At 41.6% G+C, this 21,625-nt stretch overlaps 1 protein-coding gene across 1 annotated transcript in view; it reads right to left on the reverse strand.

Moving 5' to 3' along the window:
- The window catches only part of GPX4 (glutathione peroxidase 4), a 266,794-nt gene that overhangs the window by 119,716 nt on the left and 125,453 nt on the right, over nt 1-21,625 (reverse strand). The window contains exons 2-3 of the mRNA XM_044053814.1: nt 17,013-17,157; nt 10,416-10,567 (exon numbers count right to left, since the gene is read on the reverse strand). Coding sequence (XP_043909749.1) covers nt 10,416-10,567; nt 17,013-17,157 — 297 coding nt within the window. The remainder of the gene's footprint in view (nt 1-10,415; nt 10,568-17,012; nt 17,158-21,625) is intronic.

Raw genomic sequence — 21,625 nt, forward strand, 5'->3', positions numbered from 1 at the left:
GCGAAGACAGAGACTTCATCTCTAATTCTGAACCACACCAAGGTTCCAGCAAGAGCAATTCTACAACTTCTGGTATCTATGGCAGCTTCCATCACAATGGTCCCATTAGCAAGACTTCGAGACTCCTTCAATAGTTAACTCAATGGTTCCCTTTAGATCTTCCTAGGTCTTGCATGATCAGGATAACCAATCTTTGCAAACAAGACCTTCTCCGATGGCTGAAGCTGGATCAAAAACCTATGGAGTCGCCCGTTCTCCCCTGCTCCACCCTTACCCAGTGACCAAGGATGCTTCCCTGATTGTGTGTGTGTGTGTGTGTGTGTGTGTGTGTGTGTGTGTGTGTGTGTGTGTGTGTGTGTGTGTGTGTGTGTGTGTGTGTGTGTGTGTGTGTGTGTGTGTGTGTGTGTGTGTGTGTGTGTGTGTGTGTGTGTCATTTTCAGGGACAGACCGTCCAAGGCACTTGGTCACCCCTGGAGGCCAATTTGCACATCAATGTTCTGGAACTGAGGGCAGTGCTTCTCACATTGCAAGCATTCCATTCTGTCCTCCCTTCGTGAACAACTGCCATTCAGTCAGACAACACGTCAGTAGTCCGGTACATAAACAGGGGGGAACCTGATCTTACCCTTTATGTCGTGAAGCCATGAAAATCTGGCAATGGGCAATAGCTTCCAATCGCTTTCTTGTATTAACACATTCCCGGGGATTCCAACGTGACTGCAGACAAGCTGAGCAGATGCATTCTCTTGCACAAGAGTGGTCCCTCAATTCAAAAATGGCAGCAAAGATTTTCAGTCGCTGTGGTCAGCCTTGCTGAGATCCATTTGCCTCCCCCACAAATCACAAATGCAGCAGTTATTTTGCCCTAATCCACCCACAGGGGGAGTCACAGAGGGATGCTCTCCTACATGATTGGCCCACGGGTCTTCTCTATGCTTAACCTCCTGTACCATTGATACCACAATTCATGAAGGCTCTTCGATTAAGAAGCAAAGTTACCCTCATTGCTCCTTACTGGCCTTGTCAAATTTGGTAACAGTTTCTGTGGCCTCATCTAGTATTTCAGCCCTGGGTTCTGGACCCAATCCCAGACTTGGTAACGCATCCACAGGGCTTGATTCACCCAAATGTATCCAGTCTCAAGCAGACAGCTTGGTTTCTCCACTTCCACTTATTGCCAGGCAAAGTGACCCATCCTCTCCAGTTAGTCATTCATTTGGCTTCACATAAACCATCCACCAGGCGGCTTTACCTTAGTAAATGGAAGCGTTTTTCTCTATGGTGCAAGGATAGACATATTGACCCTTTCTCAGCACAAGTACCTGTTGTTCTAGACTATTTATCTACTCAACTCAAGTCTGGAACTGCTGCTTCTTTTATTAGAGTCCATCTGTCTGCGATATCAGACTACCATAATGGTTTTCTTCGTAATTCATTCATTACATCTCACAGACTGTGTAAAACTTTCCTAAAGGGAGCTCTGCTTATAAAGCCCCCTTTACACCAACCATGTGAACCATGGGACTTGACAATTGTCTTAAAATCTTTAACCAGTTCCCCCTTTGAACCTGCAGCCACATGTGATCTGAAATTCTTATCCAGGAAAACCTTGTTCATGGTCGCCATTACGTCTGTTAGATGTATACCGGAATTACAAGCTTTGGAGTATGAAGCGTCCACATTTGATTTTTCACAAGGATAGGGTACCCTTATGAACAAACCCTTCATTTCTTCCGAAAATGATTTCCAATTTAACTATTAACCAAATTTAGACCAGTCTATATTCTTCCCATATTTCTCTAATAAAGGAGAGTATACTCTGCATTTGCTGGACGTTCAGACAACTACGTTTTTATCTTGACAAGACAGTCTTTTAGCTACCTATGGCTATCTGGTCCTAAGATGAGAAAAGCAGTAGCTAAAATTACTCTATCCAAATGGCTTAGAGACTGCATTACCTACATACACCATGAAAATAAATACGCAACATCTGCGTTGTTGATCTTCATTCATTACAACCCCCTCCTTCACCCTCTCCAAGGGCTTTTGGAGTTTGTTATGGTCCTTCCACTCCTGGTAAGTTACTTGCTTAGAGAAAGACTCTGCTTTCCTTTCTATAAACTGTAGTGTCTTCTGTGCAAACTTGATCTGAGGTAATATGGAGAAGGGCACTATGGGTAAAGCTTAGCTTGAGAGTCGTGGGCTTGGTAAATGGCAGTGTCTGAACACAGGATCTGCTCTGAACCCACATGTAATGAAAGAGTGAAGATAAACACAGACAGAACTTTATGGTAAGACAACTTTACTGTATTGCAGAATGCAAATACTTCCATTGCCCTAGCTAATATACCAGCTGTCTGGCAAATGCTATTGTTTCAACAATATCCACCAACAGCAGCAATATTTTCTTACATTCTGCTTCCCTCAGAATAATCATGGTTCCATTAATGCTGGCAAATGTCTGCTTCCTCTCCACAAAACCACAGCGAGACATCAATTTAAGCAACATCTTAACCATTCTTTCAGCTAATATAGACTAACACTTTATACTCATGATAAAAAATTGAAATGAGTCTATATGATGCTGGGTCTTTACATTTACTTACTTACATTTGGTTTACTGGGAAATTCCGACTGGACGCAGGTCCTTTTTCAGCGGATGCCCGGGGAGAAAAACTCCACATCATGTACATGATTGATACAAAGTTGCAGCAATAGTAAACATTACAGGTTGTTGGCTTTAATGCAACAAGATGCTGATTATCTGAAGAAAACACACTGAACAAGCACCAACACTTCACTCAGCTTGATGAAGAAAATATAAAAAGCCGTTCTTATTCACTTTAATACCAAAACAAAATTGAGCGCTTTTCGTTTGGGAAATCTCCAAACTTCTTCAGATGCAGAGCAAGAACAAAAACAGTCAGCTCAGCAAAAATCCACTCTATCATGAAGTTAATTGATTAATTGCCTACAAGTAGATCACAGCACTCATTTAAAATTACACTTCACAGTTGCATTGTTTTGCTAACCAGACCAAAATAAACCTAAAAACTCCAAGACTTTACAATCATGACACAATAGAAATTACTTTTGCCAACAATATAAATCATGACAATAGAAATTACTTTTGCCAACAATATAAATATATGTGCATATGTAATAAAAAATAATAATAATACTAACACCCATCCCTAACCTAATTACTATGCAGTATGTATGCAATATTTTCTTACATTCTGCTTCCCTCCGAATAATCATGTTTCCATTAATGCTGGCAAATGTCCACTTCCTCTCCACAAAACCACTGAAGACATATCAATTTAAGCAACATCTTCACCATTCTTTCACCTAATATATACTCATGATAAAAAATTGAAATGAATCTACATGATGCTGGGTCTTTACATTTACTTACATTTGGTTTACTGGGAAATTCCGACTGGACGCAGGTCCTTTTTCAACGGATGCCCAGGGAGAAAAGCTCCGCATCATGTACATGATAGAGATACAAAGTTGCAGCAATAGTAAAACATTACAGGTTGTTGGCTTTAATACAAGATATTGATGATCAATAGTATATACAGTAAATGTTGCAAGTTAAGATAGTGTCTTGTTAATTAGTAACAAAGTTGTCAGACAAGACTTTAAAATATGTAAAGACAACTAGCTAATTCTGACTGTGGTTAGTAGTGGCGACAGTATAGTTGGGTCAAGGGCAAGGGTGGGGGTGTTAGTCTGGATTAGAACAAGGACAAAGCCAGTGCAAATTGAAGTGGAATTTGAGCGTAGTCCTGAAAAGGCTGCTGGAAGGTAGAGTAGTTAGAGGGTGGAAGACTGTTCCAAAGTTTAGATATGGTACATGAAAATATGGCTTCTCCTGCTGAGTTTTTGGGTTTGATAACAGAGTTCATTTTTGTTGCTTGATCTTAGGGGCCTAATGGAGTGATAGGGTTGGAGAAGGGTTTGAAGGGAAGTTTCTGAATTTGAAATTCCTTGGGTAATACAGTCACCACATCTTTCTTACAAGATGTTAATTTAAATTAGAGGCTTTCTTGAAATGGGCAGACATACTGGATGAATGTTCAGATCACTGCAGCAAAGAGCAACTATAAGCAATATTTTTTTTTTTTGAAGCATTTTCCAGATTTTTTTACTTTTTAAAATTTTCTTTGTGACAAATACAACTATTTCTGCTTTTTGCCAGGGTCTTTGGACTTCACTTTTGAATACCTGCTATTAAGGCACAGTGGTTATTTAGAAAATAAACCACGAGTCACAGTCCAGAACCAGAGAGAATAATTGTTCCAGGACATCAAGAATTGTACCCACAAGCATTTGCCCCACCATGTACTCCTCTTTCTAGACATAGGTACGCACATAATGCTTCGAACATTGTGTTTGAAGTTAAAAAAAAAAAAAAAAAAAAAAGGGGGGGGGATAAAATAAACTGTTTTAAGTGGGGGGCAATATCCCCCCCCTGCACCCCCCCCCCGCTACTTAAATATACCAACTCAGAGATCACACACACCATTGAACAAAATGGAAACCTCCACTTATGGAGATTTCCATTCTAACGCTCGAACCTTTACAAATTCAAACTTATGGTCTTGACCAAATGAGGCTTGAACTTAGACTACGTGATAGGAAACCGTACACTATATACATGAAGCAATATATTCAAATAGTGAAATATACTAATGTATGCCAAGCCAACTAAGCATACCACACCAGGTCATTAAGGCACTGAAGTATAGTTACTGCAGTCAGGCAAAAATACCACTGGACTGCAAGCCACTAAGAACAATCTTCAGATTTGTTCTCTCCTGCTCCACAGAGCACTGAACTACCAAGGCTAAATGTTTCTTGATAGGGCATCCTGTCTACTTAATTCACTTACCTTTAAGATACTGAAAGACGTATTATAGTAAAACCTCACAAACTACCACAACCTACGTTTACCTTCGTTACCAGTGAAAAGAATTCCCGACATTAGATCCTGCTGCATTGAGTAGCCTTCCATATTAAATTATAGAGCCACATGACCTCAATTCAAAAAATGTATCTAATAATGCACAGGTTTTAAGGATGCTGGCTAACATAGGCAGCTTTAAATTGGAATGCTTCAGTCTGTAAATGAATATAAAATTCTAAAGTCAATGGCGTCTACAATCAGAACCATGTCAGCACACCATCTTCGCTGCATTTTGTATTCTGCATTTATTCTCAAACTGGGATTAGGATGTCTGCTGTATTAGGTTAACTTTCACAATTATTTTCTTCACTTAAAAAAAAAATACTTTTTAATTAAATGGAGTATATTGTGAGACTGTCCTATATTATTTTGCCTTATGGCCAAGGTAGTGGCTGAAGATGGTTATGTACCAGCCCACCATCGTGGTTAATGGGGTTAAAATTAGGTTTCTACACCAAGGTGAGATAACTATAGACAGGTTCTGCCCTACTCTCATTCCAGCCACTCACTTCCTAGTTATGCTGAATTTTTTTTTAAACTGTTGCGCTTTCTATTACCCAAACTAGTCAGGTTATCATGCACTTAAAAAACACTTCCTACTAAACTGCCCACGCTTAGGTCCATATTTCTACTACTGGCCTACTTTCTCACAGTCTTTACATTTTCTCATATTTCACAGTCTTGATCAAGATCTGATCAAGGAGGCTCTAGTTCCACTGCATAATTTCTGATTTTTTGCTCTCAATGATGCATAAATTTATTTGCATGCATTGTCCTTTATCACATTACCACTGTAATCTCAAGAATGCATTCTGAGATTTCTGTAAGGGCAACACTTTCATACGGTGATAAAATCCAAATCCCAGTTCCCCAGCTTGATGTCACTGTTTCACCAGGATCAGACAACCCCAATTCTCAAAATCAATACTACTCGTACTGAAAACAGTAGCATGTCAAAAATTTTGCAGTTTGAACACTGCAAAGCTAACATTCTACAGTATTGGCAACCTAGCTCTCCCTTCACAAAGGCACAGAAAACATCCAACCAAGAAACTTGTTTTTAAGAAATGGAAAAGCTCAAAGGAGCAGGTAATTCCAATAATCCTCATTAATTACCTTGTTCACAGTTAACCATTCATGCGAATTTCTCTTTAAGGGATCATTACAATGGTTAGAAATGTTACATAAACATCAGCCAAATGAAGCATCTTCTGCAACTCCCACAGACGCAGCTGATGAAACCAGCAAACATCAAAACTGAGCTGGTCAATCCTTGAGACAGACTGAACAAAACCAAAGACACTCACCAGGCAGTTCAAATGTATAGCACTGCCCGCCTCTTACTGAAATACCAGGACTGAAGATTCCCAAAACAAAACTTAACATAACTTAACATAACTTAACAGTTCAGATTCTGGTGTAAAGAAGCAGCATTTATCATCTCCCAGTTTTGGTCTACTGGAGTAGCACATAGCTGCAAGTAAACTGTACAAGCAGCAGAAATAAAAATCCGTATGATACACAATGTACCAAGTGAGCTGGTCACCTCTTTGCCCCACAATGAAGGTTGCAGTACAAGTTATTTTCTATTTGTCCTAAATTCCTTAGCTCCCACTCAGTTGCTTGAAACCCAGGTCACTTCCACTGATCAAAATGCCTGACTTGCAGGATAAGGACTAGAACCAGTATCAAAATAATGCCATACCAGAAGGTTCCTGTGGAACTATAGCTACATGGTCAGGGTTATTCCTCAACTCCTCTCATACTAAACAGTTTATGTCTCCAAATTATAAATTAGGGTAAAGCCTAATCTACTGTATTCATCTGTAAATGCTGAATGACAGGACAGAGGGCGGTTAAAAAAATGAAAATGTTGAACGAAATAAATACCGCACACAGTCTCAAAATGGCTAAAGATACTATAACTCAAGTAACTGAAAACTTGAGAACATAAGGCAAGAGATGAACTTGCTGCTTTAGAAGCTTAACACTAGGCACACAACTGCCAAATAATTACTACATACAGTAAGAGATATTTAGCTTTAAGAGTGGGGACCTAAAAAGCCTGCCACTTCTAAAGCTACACAGTTGTGTACTTATTTCTGTGGCCAACGAAATTTGAGGCTTCGGTTATGGAGTGAAATTGTACTTTAGATGCACAGATGTAGGGTAGTTTAGGAGCTATAGTTAACATTATCAACATCAGAGCCAGACAAATATAAACTTGTTGATCATGAGCCTCTGGAAGTACACTGGAAAGGTCTATCCTGAAAACTAAGACAAAACTATGCTGAGGCCAAAGAGGTTAACCTTGACTAAAGGTCAGCATCGGTATCAAGGGTCTAAAAACATAAGGCTCCAAAGAAAAAAAAAGTCAACCCTGAAAAAGGGAGGGGTGATCTGGGCTTAAAAATATAATGTACTGCTATTTGCTGATAAGTGCTGTGCCAACATCAAAACAATTTTTATACAGACAGGCTTTGCTGCAGATTGGTCGGCCCAGAGACACTGGAAGTTCTCCCAAAGGTCAGCTTAATGTCAAATCAATCCAGCTACAAAAAAATCAGGGTCATATGAAACAATTTCACCTGGATCAGAGGGCACATCTGAAACAAAAGAATGATGCCAAAGCCCTCCACATTAACAAATGCCTTAAAACCCTACACATTAACAAATGCCTTAGACCCTTAAACAAGGTATCAATAAGGGAGGGGGAAAAAAAAAAAAAGGTAACCAAAATCCTGCATGCGACCCCTAACCAAGGTCATAGAAAGAAGACTCTGAACAATCCTTCAGGACACCAACTACTGCAACCAACTGCGATGGCTCTACAGGAGTAAAGACTGCAAATGACACCAGAAGTGAAGACGAGCTGTTAAACAGAGTCTGTTACCTTTAAGAGAAGTAAGGTCTGTGGAAGAAAAAGGTCAGGAAACTAAGCAAACCACCATTAAAAGAAGTTTTTCAAAATAACAGACAGCACATGTAAGGAAACAGAGGTCTGAAGCAACCAGAGAAACAGTTTTGAAACTTGTAAAACCATCATGGAGGTGGGAGGAAAAGGTATAAAAGGGTTTAAAAATTGAGGTTTTAAAGGGTTCCCTCACAAGTAGTGAGTTCAGATCACCTGCTGTACTGGTTAGAAGAATCATCTAAATGTTTAAGTAATCTCTGAAGATTTGGGGGAAGGTGGCAGATCAAGTCATGCTGAAATTTTTTTGAAACGAAATTAGTAACGGGCTATTTTTTAGCACTTGATTCCACAGAAGGGATTATGTACTCCTTTGGCAATTTTGAAAGTCTTTTGTAGACTTTTTCTAACTACCATCACATTTCAGAAGGTAGGCGATACTCTTTTTTTAAACGGCTGGCTTAACCAACTGGCGCAGAAGGTCAGAAAAGGCATTTACAACTGCAATGAAAGATTCAAAGGGGAGAGGGTGGACCCAACTGAGGCAATGGAGCCTGGGCTTTTAAGGATGGGGAGTAAAGTTTCTTTTCAAATTAAAGCAGAAGTGCTGTATTGCTCCGTGTATAGTATAAACTGTAGTAACAATTGCTACAGTTTAAATGTGTCAACTAAAACCTGAGCACTGTAGCACTCAGTGCGTCATACACTATTAGCAAATGCTTGCTACAGTTTAAAGAAAAAAGTTTCTCACCTAATAAATTCTGAAAGCAGAAGTAATTCAGAAGGCTCAAGCCAAGTCTGATCTCTCACCTGTGACCCACAGGATGAGAGGATCAACAAGAAATAGACTACAAAATATTTGTCCAGATAAAATGACTAGCTAGCAGATCTGACAGACTGACTCTGGTACCCTTCCTGTGGCTGGATTCAAGACGCCCTGTTGTAGTTACGTAGTTTATTCAGTTAAGTAGGTAGATGAAGAGTGTTCTTGTTTTAAGACATTAAAATAACTAACCTATTGAATCTAAAGGTAGTTACAGGTAATAGTGGGAGGGTCCAAGGGAGATTATCACAGAAAATCTGTAAGACGAAAAAACAAGGAGCCAATCCCAAAGCTTAGATGTCAGTCCCTTATTTGAATATTCCTGAAACATTGAGGGTTTACAAGCTCAGCAGCCTATGGAACCCCATCCTTTGTCACAAGGTTTTTTTTTATCAAACAGAACTATGACAACACATGAACCACCACTACAGAAAGATACTTTAACACGTTCGCACGAGCTTCATCAGGTCCATCTAACAGAGTGGTTTATACTCTGATAAATTGAAAAAAAATCTGCTTTTATGAGGCCATCACTGCATTTTGTTAGTCTGTTTTGTAAAACATGTAATAAGAGAGGCCATGTGCCTTTATGGGGCCCACTATTCCTTGAGGCTAATTAAGTTCCGCAATAAAGCTTTCATAAGTCTTGTATTACATGTAATACGACAGGCTAGGCCCACTGTTACAGCAGGGGGGGGGTTCCTACCGAAATACATCATGAAAGAAAGACATCTTCTCTTGTAGAACAAAAGATTTACAGTGCTTACTTGCAAAAGGCTTATATACATGATTAATGTGACCAGTCCTCATTCTTCCTGATGGGGACAGACCTTTTTATATGCAAGTGAGGTAGTCACTTAGAGCTACATTAAATGACTTCCATTTTTTGAGCAATACATGCATCCAGAGAAACATTCACTGCTCATTTTTACAGAACTCTCAGACATGCACAATGAGGAAGAAAAATGAGACCTCGGAAATCTTTTGTATAGGCTTTCTATGCACATGGAGTAAAAATCCACCAGTTGGAACAGCAGGTGATGCCATGGGGCCCAGGGTGGGGTGAGATGATGTGTGGGGGAAACTGTTAAGTTGACAGGCTTAATGCTGCCTCCTAATGCAGTGTAATATCTGAAAATTGTCCATTGTGGATCATGTCAGCATTATGGTTAAACAGACAGAAGTTGTACCAAAGCTGTGCCAGCAAAAAGGCAGGTGGTGCTTGGTAAACAAAAATGTTTAAGAGCAACTACAACGCAGCCTCAGCATGACTGGAACACCCCCACCCCCTGACCCACCCACCACCACCACACACCCATATGCAAGCTGGTCAATTTCTATCTTCCCTTTAACCTGGCTTCTCCTGAGCAGTATTATGCATTTACTCCTTCCACAAATTTCCATGAAATCTGCTCCTTCCCTTTTCTAAAGACACCACCTATAAAATCTTTATTCTCCTTTACCATATTCAATGCTTCAAATACACTTGGCTTAGATATTTCTATTTTCTAGTAATTGCTTGCTTTTTTGGTAGTCAGTAACATTAAACTGTTTCTGAAAAGTTCTTTATCCCAATTTGCAATGGTGTAAAAGCAACTCACCAGTACACCTAAGTGCACAAAGCCACTTACCTGTACAAAAAACACACATAAAACTTGCAAAAATAAATAGTTTTTGAGCACAAATCTAAAGATTATACAACTTACTTTCCAAGAAGCCCCTTTCCTTTTGGCTGCTCCTTCATCCATTTCCAGAGAGGATGGGCAGTGTCGCCATTCACATCAATTTTTTTGAACATATCAAATTCTACATTGTAAGATTTTGCAAATTCCTTTATATCTGCTTCTGTCCCAGGCTCCTGTAATTCAAAAAGTATTTTTACTTTTTTTGTTAAAAAATGCCCCAAAGTATAAACCCTACCACTTCATGAAATAAGCACAATGACATTTCTACCCTTTACTGGAGAGAGAGTGCCATTTTTCATATTCTCACCTGAACTAGTGTAACGCTACCTGTACCAAAAAAGTACAGTTGTGTACGCTTACCATAAATGTAGACAGTGTATTCACTGTTGCAGTCAAAACACTTGGGTTACCTGCCTGCAGGTAGCCCTCATTTGGCCCAAATACCAGAGTCTTGGGATTTCTGCGTCGGATGCTGCAGCCTCTTTTACGACGTCAGGTCGTCAGGGGTATAAAACATGCAGCCGACATCATTACATCAGTTTTTGTTGCTCCAGATGTCAGGAGCCCCAAAAATAGGAAGCAATTACATGGTGTGGAACACCTAGTAAAAAGTAAATACCATTGCCATAAGATATGGCCAAAAAAAGAGAGGATAGGTAAAAAGTATAGATAAGTCAGGGGACTGGAGGGAGGGTAACTAGGACTGAAACAGTGAATACACTCCAATATCTACATTTATGGTAAGTGTACACAACTGTACTATGTTCTTAGTGTTTCACTGCTGAAGTCATCATACTTGGGCTGATTCCCAAAGCTGAGGAAGGGTGGAGGCAGTCTAAGTATTAGGGCTGGCTAGCGGGCCTTGTAAGACTGCTGTAGCAAATCCAGCTCTGGACTTAGAAAAGATAAGTGGTAATGCTTGGTAAAGCTGTGTACAGAACTCCAGGTTGCAGCTTCCAGGATGCCCTTAGTAGAGACTCCCCTGAGAAATGCTGTAGAGGTTGAGGTAGCCCTTGTGGAATGGGTTCTGATCCCCTGTGGGTTAGGTTTTCCATGTGTTTGTAGCAGAAATGGATGCAGTGCGCTATCCATCTGGAGATAGGTTTGCTTTGAAATTGCCTTGCCCTCTACCCCTGTACCAAAGCCGAGTGGCAGCTGGTCACATTTTCTGAAAGGTTTAGTCCTGTCAAGGTAGAACCTAAGCTGTCTGTGCATGTCCAAGGAGTGTCTGATCCTTTTCTCTTTATTCTGAGGATTAGGAAAAAAGGTGAGTAAATGGAGGAATTGGTTTAAAGCCACACTGGATACCACTTTTGGCATAAATGATGGGTTAGTCCTGAGGGAAACCCTGTCCACATGGAAGATAATAAAGGGTTCCCACAGCCATAAGGGCCTGCAACTCAGACACTCTTCTTGCTAAAGTGATTGCTAGAACAGAGAGAAATTTTAACTCTGCTGTAGCAGCAGGCTCAAGGGGGGGGGGGTGAGCTTCTCTAGTACAAAGAGAAGGTCCCAGGCAGTAGTGGAAGCTCCTCAGGGTCAAATTGTTAGCTCCTCTCAGGAACTGTTTGACCAGAGGATGAAAAACAGGTGTGGGCCAAGTATTGTAATGAGCTGAGATGGCGGAGGCATGAATTCAAGAGAAAGATAGGCCCTTTGTGGAGAGCTCTGCTAGATAATCTAGGATTTGAGGCAAGGTGGACATGGTTGTCTCCTTTCCCTGAGAGTGGCACCAAGAACAGTATATTTTCCACTTTTCTGAATAGGATTTCCTAGTACTAGGCCTCCTGGCCGCAAGGATGACATCCAGCACCTGTTTGCCTAGGGTTGCTGGTGATGTATTCAGGGAATAAGCCAGGCTGCTAGGTTCAGGGTTTGCAGCTGAGGATGCAAAATCTGGCCCTCCTGCTGGGACAGCAGAGAGGGGGGCCTGATGCAGGTGCCAGGGTGGCACTGCTGTCAGACTACATAAAAGTGGGTACCAGTAATGGTGTGACCAGTCTGGTGCAATCAGGATTGTCCTGTCCAGTTTGATCTTTAGTAGTACTTTCGAGAGGAGGGGCAGAGGGGGGAAAGGCATAGATTTACATGTAAAAGGAAAGGGCATCCACTTTCCATGCTTGTCTGTGGAGAGTTATGGTGTAATATTTGCTCAATTGATGGTTTAGGGGGGAAGCAAAGAGGTCCACCTCTGGTTTTTTCCCCACCCATGCATTAGAAGCTTGAATAAGTTTGGTTCCAGTTTCCACTCGTCTGGGTCTATTAGATTTCTGCTTAAAATAGTCTGCCAATGAATTTTCTTTGCCTGGCAGGAATTGAGCTTGCAGGTGCACCCGATTGCTCAAGGCTGTGTTCCAGAGCCATGGCTAACCTGTAGAGTGGGTCGGAATGAGTCCACCCCCCTGCTTGTTTATGTACCACATAACTGTGGTACTGTCTGCCTTTATCAAGAGCTGTCCTGGAAAGATAAGGTATTGGAAGGCTGTCAGTGCATTCTGTACAGCTAACATTTCTTTTAGATTGATATGCAGGTGCATTTGTCCTGGGCTCCATTTGCCTTGAATGCACTTGCCTGCCATGTGAGCCCCCCATGCATAGTCTGATGCATCTGTTGTCAGGGTTTTGGGCGGCAGGGGGGTAGACTGAAAGGGAGTCCCTCGTTGTGGTAGCAGGCCTCTGCCCACCAAAGAAACTCTGTCCTTAGGCAAGGAATGATAGGAATCACTGTTTCCAGGTCCTGAGAATGTTGACACCAGAGACTTTAAGTACCACTGAAGTTTCCTCATATGCAGTCTTGCATATGGAATTAGGAGAAAGCAAGAGGCCATGCACCCTACAGCTTGCATTATTTTTCTTGCAGATAGCTGGGTTTGGGTGGCCAGAAGTTTGAAGTAATTTGTCAAATAAACCTGCTTTTCTGGAGTGAGGAATGCCATCTGGGAAGTGGTGTTCAAGCTTGCTCCCAGAATGCAATTTTTTGGCTGGGTACCAGATCGGATTTCTTTTCATTGATGGTATAGTATACCCCAGAGAAGTTAGGAGTCCTTTACAAATGTCAGGTGCCGTAGTAGCAGTTCGACTGTATGCCTGAATCAGGCAGTCGTCCAAGTATGGGTAGATTTGAATTTTTCTCTGGATGCAGTATGCAATGGCTGGAGGCCAGCACTTTGTGAATACCCTGGGCACAGTAGATAAGCCAAAGGGAAGTGCACAGAACTGACAGTGCATACAGCCTGCCCTGAAATGTAGATATTTCCTGCAAGATTCCCTTATAGGGATGTGCAGATAAGCTTCTTTTAAGTCTAGGGTGACCAGCCAGGAGTCCTTGGCTAGCATAGGAAGCAGCTGTTGGGAGTGTAAGCATTTTGAATTTTGGTATCACCAGGAAGGTGTTGAGAATTGACAGATCCAGGATAGGGTGCCAAGAGTTTTTATGGGTACCAAAAAGAGTCTGGAGTAGAGACCCTGTCCCCTTTGCTCTACTGGAACAGGTTGAATAGCCCTGATAATGAAAAAAAGAGAAAGTACTCACTTTTGGGCCTCTGCCCACTGGTTTGGGGGAAGGTCTGGCAATCTGCTTGGGGTTGGCAGAGAGTGGAAGTTCAATCTGTATCCCTGGGATACAAGGTTTAAGACCAATCTGTCCTGGGTAATGTACTCCCAGTTTTTGCATGCAGGGCAAGTTTCTCCTAGGGGTGCAAGTACTTTGGCATGTCTGGGAAGGGTGAAGGACAAGCCATTGTGAACTTTTTCCGTAAGAGAGTGGCTTACCATTCCCTGTTTTTGAGGTGGGAGCACTCCATTGTTTAGATCTGTGCATACCCAGAGACTGTAGTCTTGGTGTTCTGTTGCCCCTGGGGTTTGGACTGAGAAGGTCTGGGAGGGGGGGGGGGGACTGGAAAGGACCAATTCTTTGAGGCCAATGCCTACTGAAACTAGGTGGCTGTACCCGTAGGAAATCTAACAGTTTGCACAGATTTAGCTTTTTCCTCAGTCTTTAAGTACTACTACTGCTTTTGCGCCAAACAAACGTTCTTGGTTTAATGGAGCATCTAGTAGTTTTGCTTTGATATGGTCTGGCAAGATTTGTTCCTTCAGCCAAGCATGCCTTCTCAGAACGGACCCACTGACAGCAGCCCTGCAAGAGGCATCTAAGGCATCAAAACCACACTGCAAAGTATGTTCTCCAACTTGGTTTGCAGAATGCATCAACTCTTGTAAATCTTTATTTTCTGTACAATCAGGAATCATTTTTTGTTTAATTAGTTCCATAATATGCTGCTGGTACTTTAACATGTGAAATTGGCAATTTAAAGCCCCGATAGCAAGAGTTGCAGAGGTATATACCTTTCTTCCCCCATTTGTCTAAAGTCCTAGAATCCCTGTCCAAAGGGGTAGGTTTTTTTGGCTGTAGTAGCCTATTACCTTTAGGTCCCTGGGAAATGGTCTCTGGATCCACAGTGGGATTTTTGAAAAGAAATTTGAGAGAGTCAGGTACTCTGTAGTACCAGTCAGGCTTTCTAGGAGCTGGTGGCAAAGTATCAGGGGTAGGACTGGATTCCATGAAAACCTCATCTACAAATTTCCAGAACAGGGGGGACAGCTAGGGGCCTGTGCTGAGGCAAGTTTAAAAATTCCCCTCATCTCTTTTTGGACCGTGGGTAGTCCTGGCACTCCCAGCAGAAATGCTCTGAGGGTATGCAGGGTTTCACAGAAAGAAAAAAAGCCCTCTGGGGGGAGGCAGAGGGAATGAAATCCTCTGCATCTGAATCCTCACAGGTAGATAAGGGTATGTCCTGGTAATCAGAGGGGTCAGAGTCATCTGACTCATGATATGAAGAATCAGAAGGAAAATCAGTTTTGTCTTTTAGAGGGGGAAGGCTGGCTTCCCCTGATTAAAGTAATAAGGTCTTCAGCCATTCTAAGCATTTGTTTGTGGCATGGCAGCTTGAGAATGCACTTTGGTCGGTTTCCTAGGCACAGTGCGAACTCTGGACCTGAGAAATTCAGTAGTTTTAGTCAGAAACAAAAGTAGTCAGTTTAAAACGAACATCAGAAGGACTGAATACACCCTCAGAAGCCAGTGCCTGCACAGCGGCTCCAGACCCATCCAAGGTAGAGACATTCGCAGGTTCCACAGTTGAAGCGTCTCGTGCCATACTGGACTCTGAATGGGTTTCAACAGAGGCCTGTGAATCTGTAGAAGCGGGTATCGGGGGCTACGAAGGTGCCTCACTGAGTACCGGTGGACTGATAACTACCTTAACAGAAGCGTCGTCTGCAATTTTGGACCTATGCGAAAGAATTTAATGACAAAGATAGCCCGACAACAGATAGTTTGGGCGTTGACCAGGGCACAAAACAGACAGCGAGGAACGTTGTGGTCTGGGCCTAAACAGGTGACAGTAAGAATGAAAATCTGAGGCATTTGCTTTCCACAGGCAAGACAATTGTTAACTTTCTGACATCAGTTACTGAAGAAAAAAAGGAAGACTTCAGGTCTGAAACCGAAAATTTCAGGAAGCGGCCGACCGGCACTTGCGAACTGCTTCTGCTTCGGGCTCCACTCTGCAAGTAAAGCGGATGCAACGGTGTCGGTTGCATGTTTTATACCCCCTGACGACCTGAAGTCATGGAAGAGGCGACAGCATCAGACACAGAAATTCCAAGACTCTGGTATTCGGGCTGACTTGAAAGCTACCTGCAGGCAGATAACCCAAGTGTGATGACTGCAACAGTGAAATACTAAAAACATCTGTACACTGGGAGATTATGCTGGCTATACATGTACTGTACAGCAAAACTAAGTAGGGTCTTGGAAGAATAAGCCCACCACCTACTTTAAATACCCCAAGTAGTTTCTTATTATTCCATTTTATGGTCACATGGGGTACAGTATTGGAGACGCACTTCATTAGTAAAATTCTTCAATTAGTACATCCCCCTCTTTTCTTGTAAGTGTAGCAAGTTATATAATGCACTGAAAGTTGCATATTATGACCTTAGGAGTTTGCAATTCACTGGAGACTGGCTAGCAGCCCTGACATGTTAGAAATGAGTAGCTAATAAAGACAGAAACCAACAAAATACAGGACAGACTCCCAGCATCGTGGATGCTACAATAGGCAGCAGTATGTACCACTACATTCGTCCACCAAGACAGTCATCTGCATAGCTGCTTTTAATTCAACTCAAGTGTTAAGTGCAGGAGTCAGTGGGTAGTACTATGGGACTCCCCACAAGCACAAGAGACTGCTGCAATAGGCAAAAGATACTAGTCTGGATAACCTCCTGCAACTTGACTACCAGTTCTTGCCCCATAGTGGAGTTAAAGTTATTTGCAAGAAGGTTGAGAGAGAGAAAAAAAACAGATGCACACAAAAAAAGTTAAAATGGAGAATTTTTTTTAAGTTTGGACTTGCATGTTACAGACTCGTCAGCACAATGTTACACTTTCAATGAAAGATTTTTCCTTAAAAGCCAACTGGAAAATAAGCTACAACCTTACTAGAATGATTTAGAAAACCAGTATAAGTAAACAGTCAAGCAGTCACAAAAATTGAATAATGTGCTGCAATGCTGAAGCAGTAAAGAAAAAAAAAAAAAAAACTCATTTACCTGTTTTCCGAATTGGTTGCAAGGAAACCCAAGGATACGCAAACCCTGCTCAGCATATTTGGCGTGCAGTTGAACAAGCTGAGTGTAGTTTACGGGAGTTTTTCCTCACTTTGATGCGACATTGGTAATGATGCACACATATCCTCTGAAAAACAAAGCCACAGTGATCAGGTACGTCACATGTTTAGTTATGTGATCACAGAACATGAAACCAGCCGCCAAAGTGATCACTGGATTGTTGAAATGAAAACTATGAAACTGGCCATCATGCCAAAGTTACTCACAAATACTGCACATTTAACAGTATGTCAAAACAAAAGAACCACATAGCTCCCAGTGAGAGGGGGAGGGGGTCTAACTTACTCTGCCTCAAAACACACAATTGGAAAAAAAACTTCACATATGACCTACCTGTCAAATACATTGTACTGAAGACACAGACAGTTCTTGCTGATTTACACAGCCTACTGTTATACTACAATATTCTCATGGATAACATCTGCTTCAAAAGTACCACCAGGACTTTTCTTTAGGTGATTTCTCCAGTGTCGCAGCTTCTTGGAAGCATACCTCCATCCTACAATGGAAAACCATTACACTGACCTGCGTCACTGGCTACAAGAAATCCCAGATTAGTCTGTTCCACATTAGCTACAGCAGTCAACACCTACCATATATACATGCAAACACAATCACTGCACTTAAACAGACTACACAGTGCTCACCAAATTACTTTAACACAATGTGAGAAGGTTACACTAGGAACAAAGTCATAGAACTCAATCCACTTAGGTACATACCTGTTCTACCCCTGAATACAGCAATTTCAAATATGAAGTGTCCTTTCAGCAAAAAAGGAAGGACAAGTGCATGTGCTCCAGAAGTAATTAAATTCTAGTTTACTAGAAACTTAACGATAAAAATGCTTTCACCATATGTTAAAGACTATGAATTCCTGGTATATATAAAAAAAAAATCAGAGTACTCTGTCAGAATTGTTGAGGGACCACGTGTGTAACAATTAAAGGAATCTTTTGACCTGGGACACAGAACTAAACTGCCTACACATAGAAAGTTAGTGTTTAATACTAGTGCCTGCCAAAAAAGCAGTTACTAGAAAATGGAAAAGCAACAAACAAGTACAGAATTTTGTATGGAAAAAATCCTGGGAATTCCTAAAAGCTATCCACCAGCTACCCTCAATTACAAGCTACTGCACCCTTGTCACGCTGGACGTAGTGGCACTGTACCCCAGTATCCCCCACCAACAGGGGCTAGACAGTATGGGAAAATACCTAACCAACTGCACCCAAACCCCACCACACCAAGTCCAAACATGGATTTCACTACTAGAAATAGTACTGGAAAATAATTTCCCCTCTTTGAAAGGCCCGATCCAACAACTTCAAGGGTTGACTAAGGGAGCCAAAGTGGCACCAGCTTACACTTGGTCCTAAGCTGGTGGGAGAAGGACATCCTCACCAACCTTGCTGGGTTTTGAGTCCACCAGTCTATATAAACGATAGAGACAATATACCGTTACTCTGGGAAGGACCCCTCGAGGAACTAAACCCCTTTCTAGACCGAATTAACCACAGCATAGACTTCTTGGACTGTATCCTCTCAGGCAAAGGGAATGAAGTCCAGTTTCTGGATATCATGCAGACCCAGTCTTCAAAACATTTTTCCTCCAACATGTACAGGAAACAAACAGACTCAGACTACTTCTACTACACCAGCCAACACCCCTTCTTCATGAAGAACATAGTAAAGGGGCAATTTGTGCGATTAAGCTGCATGGTCAGTGAAGAGGAAATCTTCATACAAGAATGCCACTTCCTAGCCAAGGTCTTCATTGACCTGCACTACACCGTGGAAATGATAAACAGTATCCGGAGGGAGATCTCAGATAACAGGACTCCTCAGATACTCTATTAGGATACAGGTTACACAACATGAAGGGAAACCGCTTCCAAAGACAGCACCAGATTCCCCCTACCAATTTCCCTGGACTTAGAATCCATCAGAACTATACTGACAAACTGAGATCATTAAAAGTGGTTACAAACTGCAAAAAGCACTGGGACCTTCCCCCAGCCTTCAGCTACAAGAGAACACCATCTCTTAAGGCTATGTTCGACAAAGCCCCCCCAACCACAACCCCCAATGCTCAGAGGCCTAAAGCAAATGGATCTGCTGCCAGTACATAGCCAAAGGGGAACACTTCACCCTAAATTCCTCTAGGCACATTTTCACCTTCCAGCAAACATCTGACTGCAACACTACAAAGTGTACCTAGTAGTCTGCGAGCAATATGGAGCCTACTACGTAGGCAAAACAGTAAGAAAACTAAGTGACCGAAATCAAGGAATACTACCAAGCCATTGGAAACCAAAATACTAAAAATACTAAAAAAACAAACAAACAAAACAAACCACTAACGAGACAAATATACCAGCCCCATTTGCACTAAATTCCTCCTCATAATCCTGGACAAAGTCACCATCCCCCACAGTGATACCAATCCCCAGCTGGAAGTCAGAACTTAAGAGAGCAGTTGAAACTCCAGTCGGACATGCCCCCAGGCTTGAATGGGAATCTAAATGTAAAAAGCTTACTAAAACAGAACAGATAAGGCGGAGCTAACCCCTCCCCCTCAACAGCCAGAGAAAAAGTCTTAAATGCACAAACCTGCAAGTTCAGAATTGTATTTCTGAAGTTCAACCATGTAACGGCTTTATGGATTTTAGGCTTCATGGTCCAGAGACCCAAAACTCCATCCAGCAGCAACTCATTTGGAGTACTCCACCAAAATGACAACTTTCCACAACTGGCTTATGAAGTTATAACCAGATCCCAACCCCCACCCCCATACCATCTCAAAGCAACAAGATGGATGGGTAGAGGCAACAAAATTAAGATTCAGAAGTTTTAGCACCACTGAGGAAATGCATCTTTGCTAAAATATATCAGCAGCTCTCTATCTTAATGGTTAGAGATGACAATAGGTAGGGGAAATAGATTAAAGGAACACTACGTGCTTCTCTATATGGTTCCTCATTTCCTTCATCTCTTTTTCCCCTATCTTTTGACATTGGCATCATGTAAAACTAGTACTGCCAAACAAAAAAACAATTCTACTGTTTCCCTCAGTCCCCTTGCCTGCAGCTTCGTTACTGGGATCCATTTTCCTGCCTGCAAACTGTCTCGCGGCTCCATTTACAATGTGTGGGCGCTGTAATGCATTAGTAATAACGCCCATTTTTTTTTTTTTTTTAAGGGAACGCTCAAGGACAGCCCTTTTCAGTCCTCACGTCAAAAAAACTGCCCATTTATAATTAAATATTCAAGAGTTCCTTTGAACTCCTCCTGCACCTGTAATACAAATGCCGTGCAACAGCAGGAACTATTACTTTCTCTCGAGTTGCTGGCACCATCTGTTTTGTTGACGGACTATAGCCTCCAACTGTGGATTTAGGTTTGCTGCTGAAAATGGATTGCTTTTCTTTATTGCAGGTATGTTGAAGCAACAGCCTTCACAGCTGTTGCTGCTTACATGTGTTCGATCATTTTTTCTTTGTATTTGAAATGTGACGATAAGAGTTGTTAGCATTAGTTGCTGCTTATGTATGTTTAAAACTAACACCGAGAATCGCACTCTTTTACAGGTAACTGCAGTTTTTTTTTAGTTTCCCCTTTTTTTTTTTTTCAGAGTAAATGTTCGTGATGTTTTATGGGGGTCACTTGGGATAAAACAAAAAATCCGTACTTGAGTTGTAACATATGAAGGAGGGAAAACTAAATGAAAAGAAGAGGGGGAAACGTATCCTGATATGAAGGGGAGGGAGTACGTATAGTGGGGCAGTTAAACGCAGATGTTTTATGTAGTCCTTTTCCTTGTAATGGTTATGTCATGGTTATGTTGTGCATATTTGAAAAGTGAGTGCTTGAGTTTGCTATCTTAAAACTGAGTGGATAGAGGAGTCCCAAACATATAAATGTGGTTATAAGGACTTTTTACGTTAACTTCCATCTGTCTAATGATATGTGACAGAACGACTGGTTTGAGGTTTCATTATTAAACTGAAGAATGACAGTTCCCTTGTACTTCATCGTTGTTGTGGCCAGCTTTTTGCTCCGAATTGTTCATGCAGTAAAAAGGATGAACATCGTGCATGATGTATATAATGCAGTAATACGAGAAAGCTGAATTCCTTTGTCTTGTTTTGTGATCTCAAGCAATTAGTTGAGCCAGCAGTTTTCTTGTGAAATACAATTAATTGCAGTAAACGGGACTGGTGGTGTTCGCGGCGGTATAGAAAAGATGCTAACTTTTGAACTGTGTCTATGCCTTCAATAGCGAAGCTTTTGACTGTATGTTGTCTCCCCGACCTCTACTGGTACGAGCAGTGCTTTGGAAAAGTTTTTGCGTTTTTTTCCCTAATCTTAGCCCTTTAAACCGTACGTTTTCTTCGTCTTCTTTTAAATGATGTACCCTTTCTTTTTTCCCCAAGGTTTGTTCTATTCACTGTTGTATTTGTACGGGTTCTTCGAGATGGTGTAACATTGGGTAATTATGTTTGCTGCCCACTACTGCCAAAACATTTAATACC

Source organism: Protopterus annectens, chromosome 13.part0 (assembly GCF_019279795.1).
Source record: "Protopterus annectens isolate FY-2018-M chromosome 13.part0, PAN1.0, whole genome shotgun sequence".
Classification (NCBI taxonomy): domain Eukaryota; kingdom Metazoa; phylum Chordata; order Ceratodontiformes; family Protopteridae; genus Protopterus; species Protopterus annectens.